Source organism: Saccostrea cucullata, unplaced genomic scaffold, assembly GCF_032062105.1.
Source record: "Saccostrea cucullata isolate Sc308-1 unplaced genomic scaffold, CSIRO_AGI_Scuc_v1 ctg23066, whole genome shotgun sequence".
NCBI classification, from domain to species: domain Eukaryota; kingdom Metazoa; phylum Mollusca; class Bivalvia; order Ostreida; family Ostreidae; genus Saccostrea; species Saccostrea cuccullata.
Window position 1 is genome coordinate 1 of NW_026933739.1, and position 5,925 is coordinate 5,925.

Here is a 5,925-nt window from a genome sequence, read left to right on the forward strand (position 1 = left end):
ATTAACACTTGAAAAAAATAATTTTCTAGGATCTCCAAATTAGTCCGTACAGTATATAGAGTTTCAATACTAATGAATCTTTTACAATATAGAAACGCATAGAGAAATATAGAAATATATTTTTCATCAGCTTTGTACTATAATGAAAAGGATTTTTATCAAGAAAATTAAGAACATATACAATAGCAGAATATTACAGACATTGTGAACAATAATTACCATATCTGTAGATCATATTTTCCGTTATGTCCAAACCTTTTTTCGCACCTTTATGAGAAAAATAATGATTTTAGTTGCGTTTGTAAATGTGTTGCCATCGACAATTTTTTCAATTACACCTTTACAAAGAAGAAAATAATGAAAAAGTTCTTTGTTGTGTTTTAAAGGAAAATAAATGTGTTACATAAACAGTATTTCGTTTTACTCTGTAAACAGACAATTTTTTCAGTTCCACACTATATATTCAATATTAACGTGAAATATTTACAAGGTAGCTAAGTCACTCCTCAGCTTTTTAGAAAATTTCACGCAGAAGCTTTTACTTCAAAACTACTAATCAGAATTCAATTTTTATGACATATTTATATTCAAAAATGTAAATTTTTTAACATTCAATGAAAAAACTGCTCAAAAATCAACAAAGAAGCAAGATTTATGAGGGACTATTTCTTTTGGTGGAAGGATATTTAGCAGAAAATTCTGCAAATCTGCACATTTATAAAATTCAATGCAATGGAAATTTAGGAAAATAAAACGTTTTGATATTGCTAAAAATATTAATATGATCTTAAGTTATATTTTAAGACTAAGTTTTACACCTTCCCTCAACAAACTTTCAAGGTCAAATTTACACCATTTTTAGCCTGAAAATCACATATTTTGACAAATATTTCAAAATTAACATCACTGACCCCACCTTTTTCTTTCACTATTTTAAACTACTCGATACTTGTGACTGATCAGCACTCAAGTCGTAAAAAGTTTGATATAAGAAAATTTTTTATTGCCTATTAAGTTTTTTAATACCCTAAATATATTATTTTTTAGTGCAAAAAGGTCAAACAATAATTTAAGCGCATTAATTTGAAAGATTTTTTAAATGTTAAATATTATTCAAACTATTTTACAAAAAATAAGATTATATTTATTGCCTTGATTAAATCTAATCAAATATAATAAGGGTTAAAGTAATTAACCAAAGAAATGAAATGTAAGTGCAAAAAGGTCAACTTAAATGTACCGTAGATAAGTAGGATGCACACTGACCCCCTATTTTCTTTGCAATTTTGAGTTACTCTTTATGAGTACTTATCAAAAATATACTTCTCAAAAAATCCTTGATATAACAAACTTGAGGAGTGACTTACCTTAACATCACAAAATAGGAGGGGAGCAAACACGGAACCCAAGAACTTCAGAAATGGGATCAGGTGTCATGAAGGAGTAAGCATCCCTACCGACAGGTCACATTCGCCGTGTGCTCTTTGTCATGATCGGGAAATAACGAAAAAAAATCTGAAATATAATTTTTGGGGGTTTAACATTACAAAGTTATCTACATAGAGGACGGCTTTTACCTCTTTTTACTGGACATCCCGTTGCAATAGGTTCATTTTCTAATATTCGAGGTTCATTACAGACTTGAACGTCGTATTTATCCCTTTCATCTTTGGTAGATCCATATCTGTAGCCATAGACTAAACCGGTATCCCAATTTACGTTTAACCAGCCGACTGAAAAAAAAATGATGAGGAAAATCTTTTCGTTTTTGAGATTGTAATGATTTTTTAAAAGAAAAAAAGGGACTTTCAATGTCAATGATCAGTTAACCGATGAACAATAGCGCAATGAAAACCCAGTTTGAGTAAACAAAATACAAAAACCCATATTTTATCTTAATAGATCTAAAGGACAAAATGTTTTAAATCCAGAAATCTTTAAATAAAATGGCAGTATTAAAAAAACATTTTGAAATAAAAACTCTGGAGATGAATCAAAAAAAAAAATATCTGGGTGTTTGCATATCTTAATTTGCAGAGTTACAAATAAATATTCACTTATACAATTATTAGTATAGGCTAAGCATACAGACAGATAATGGAAAATTGCAGTTCGTACTCTTTTTAAAAATCATGGATTATAATATTTTTTCTGCCAAAGAATAATCAAAGATATTTAAAGAAAAGTGCTCTCACCCTCCTTTAAGTGTCCTATGACTGTTCCAGGACCATTGCTATCCTGATTATTCCACTTCCAGTCTCGTCCACGTTTGGCCCGTGATCCTAAAGGAGGCATTCGAGGGTCTCTCTCTTGATATACTTCATCAATTTCATCGACAACTTCTGCTTTTACTGAATCCTCGGAATTATATAATGATTTCTTTGAGCATATTTCAAATATATCCTCCTAGAAAGTATGAAATAAATAAATAAATAAATATGACTTTACAAATTAAATAGTGAAATTCTCAAAAAATGCTCACAATTCTTATAAAACAAAATTCATGCTTAAACATGTAAAAAGAAGACAAAATAATTTTCTTCCTTTGAAATTAAAGATTGTCGGATTTATAGAATTTATCTGATCTCTTTCTGAAAATTACTGCAAACCAACTTTTATTCGCAACGACATTGTTTCGCGATTTACCAGGGCTAAACTAAGTCACGACGATTTATTTTCATGATCAAACCTTTTTGGATTTGTTGTTAATAGACACAAAGACTTTAAGGTCTAGTTGACGGCGAGAAATATTCACGATGACGAGAGCCTCGCGAACTTCGCAAAAATTTATCGAATGCAAATAAAGTAGGCTTTCAGTATCAGGAAACTTCAATTTCAAAATACCTGATCTTTCTCTGAGAATTCTTTATCAGGAAAGTTACAAGCCAGCAACGTCAGAATCATGTCGTGGTCATTCCCATCATTTCTCATGTTATACGATAACATGGAGGCAGTTCTCTTTAAAAAATATAAGTCGATTTCTTTAATATTTCACAATGTCGAGGCCTAAAAAATGGATATCTAAGAATGAGGTATCTTAGATGAATAACTTTTATTAATGCAAGGAACAGGTCACAGGAATTTTGCATGTTATTTTTCCGTGAAGTGATTTCTTGTATTTACCATATTTTCTGTATATTTTGCAAACTGTCTGGTCTCGTAGGGAAAAAAAATCTTTCCTCCCCTTGACTGAGCACTCAGGAATTCCAGTAATGTCTGTTGAATATAGGTATTTGAGAATCTGACAGTGTCAGATTAAAATTTGAAAAAATACTAATATAAAAGATATAAAATGCAAAGTACCAAGTCGGGTTTCCTTCCAACAGGGATGCAGAAGATGGGATGGAACTTGCCAATAATCTTTGTATACTGCAGCAAATGGTTTTTGTCCTAAAATATTCTGTAAACATTTATGTGAATTTAAAGACAGATGATACAAATAATTTTTTCTCCTTAGAACTGGAAAATGAAACAACCTTGAAAAATATTACTAATATTTCAATATAACTACAAATATGGACAAAACACTCTCAGTACAGGTTTCCAAATGAAAACAAATTTCAGAATATTACTTTTGCGCTAAAACTGTAATATAAACTTAAGAAAAATATACCAAGCCATGTTTATTTAATTAGGAAAAGCAAAATGTAAAAAAAAAAACAGCCTATGTGATATTGCTGAAATTTTTTAAATAATTTTATTTTTCCTCATGAAATTCACCTGACTTGGTATATTTTTCTAAAGTTTATATTACACTTTTAGCACCAAGGTAACATTCTGAAATTTTTTTTTCACCTGTAAACCTTTACTGAATGTTTTTTGTCTATATCTGTTTTTTTTATTGAAGTTTACTAATATTTTGAAGTCTATTTCATTTTCCAGTTTTTAGGAGAAAATATCGAAAAGTTATCAACCTTTCTTAACTTGTGGCATGATATTTATTCCCTTCCAAAGAAAAAAAAACTTGTTTGTATCATCTGTCCTTAATTAATAAAGGGAAAAAACACTTAAATAATTGTTTAATGACAATTTATTGATTGATTGTATGTTGTCTTATTTTCACTCATATAGAGACGTTTTATTATAACTACAAGTCACACCATAAAAGAAAAAGAAAATGTTTAAAACAATGGACATTAAATTTGATTTTTAAGAGAACTTTTCTTCGTGGTCATACCTCTTCAGTTTCAAAAACTGGAGAATCATCAATATTAATATTATTCATGGCCGTAAAATCTGTGGGTTTTCCATCAGAAATGAGAATTATTTTCGGACGAACGTGAAACTCTCCAAACCTTCTTGTGTACCCTGTCGATAAAGTTGAATGTTAAAGCGAAGTTTTGATTTGTGCAAAATTTTTTTTCAAAGTAAATTACTTTCACATTTAAGATATCCGAGCATTAAAATAAATGATTATATCTTCTTAACAATTCTACAATAACACAGTCTATGTACACGCTTATATTTTCTAAATATCTATGTTTATGATTGAACTATGACACGCAATGTCAAGCAAACGTATCATCTCTATATATGAAAAATGAAATAAAACAAAATTTACAAATAAGGATAACAATTTAAAATATGAGAAACACATCACCTTTTTCATTGACATGTAGTAAGCATCCTGAAGACAGAAAAAATGCAGCTGTTAGTGGACTTGGTCCCCCATATTCAACGTCATCTGAAAATAAATATAAAATATGTTGCCTATGTAAATGTTTTAATGTTATACTTAAGCGGTCGGTAGAGGATGCTCTCTACTCCATGGCACATGATCCCTCCTCTGATGTTTCGAAGGTCCATGTTTGCTCTGCTCAATCCTGTACTGTTTATTGGACTTTTGAACTTGAATACTGTTCGCTATCTTCATGTATTTCATTCAATAGGATCATCAACTTTATTTATGATATGACATTTTAAGGGTTTCATACAGTACTTAAACTAAAGAAGGTGCGGATCCAGGAATTCTACAAAAGAAGGGGAGGGGGGTTCCACCCGTCCAAAAAAACCCTTTTCCAGCCCCAAAATTTTTTAACAAGTAAAAAAAAAGAAAAAAAAAAGAAAAACGTTGACTCATTTCCCAAACGTAAAAAATCTATTTCGTGGTGTGAATGTAGGTGGGGTGGGGTGGGGAGAGTTCACTTTAATAAAACTTCATATGAATTTTCATGCCAATTTCATACATGTAGAACTGTGTTTTCGAGGAGGGGTCCGTGTTTTCAAGGGGGTCCATATTCACTTTTTACTTGGTTTAGTTTATACATTTAGTAATTCGGAAATTCCAGGGTGTTCCGGACCCCCATACCCCTATCCCCACCCCCTAGAAAGATCTGCGTATGAAAGACAAGAAAATCACAAAATACTATTAAAGGTCATAAACTGATTAAACATTTAACAGAAAAATGTATACACATCATATGTATCAAAGCAATGTCTTTTACCTAAGCAATGCTTCATATCGGAGTACTGATTTGAGTAGTAACGTTGGAATTTGGTGTTTCTTCCACAGATAATAACTGCTACATTTTCGTCAATATCTGAATGTTTTGCATACTCTAAAATAATTTAAATTACACATTGTCAACATTTTCTCATGTTTTTCTCAGAGGCAAAGGAAGAAAATGAATTTTTCAATAATTTAAAGAGGCCGGGTGGTCGTGGGCATTTTTAGACTATTTTGATCCCCTTTAGAGAAAGAGCTCCATATAAAGATATAATAAAATTATCAAATTTTAAAATTAAAATTTATGAAATTTTTCTTTGCCAAATGAAAGTTGACAGCTTAAGATATCATATCCCAAAATTTAAGTTATATCTGGTGGTTAATAAAAGTATAATTTGTTGACCACCTAGCCTCCTTAACGAAGTCCCGAAAATTCTAAAAAGCTCTATAAATACATTTTAGTCCTTTGTAAAAAAAAT

General features: G+C 30.4%; 1 protein-coding gene across 1 annotated transcript; it reads right to left on the reverse strand.

Annotated features, from left to right (window-relative positions):
* Nucleotides 1-1,577: 1,577 nt before the first annotated feature.
* Nucleotides 1,578-5,563, reverse strand: LOC134239231 (uncharacterized; the record flags this gene model as incomplete). The annotated part of the gene is made up of 8 exons (XM_062721392.1): nucleotides 5,445-5,563; nucleotides 4,601-4,684; nucleotides 4,178-4,308; nucleotides 3,304-3,390; nucleotides 3,124-3,216; nucleotides 2,845-2,958; nucleotides 2,196-2,406; nucleotides 1,578-1,733 (listed from the first exon to the last, which is right to left on the reverse strand). Coding segments are annotated over exons 1-8 (892 nt in total), but the record flags the coding sequence as incomplete, so codon positions are not given.
* Between the last annotated feature and the right edge of the window lie 362 nt (nucleotides 5,564-5,925).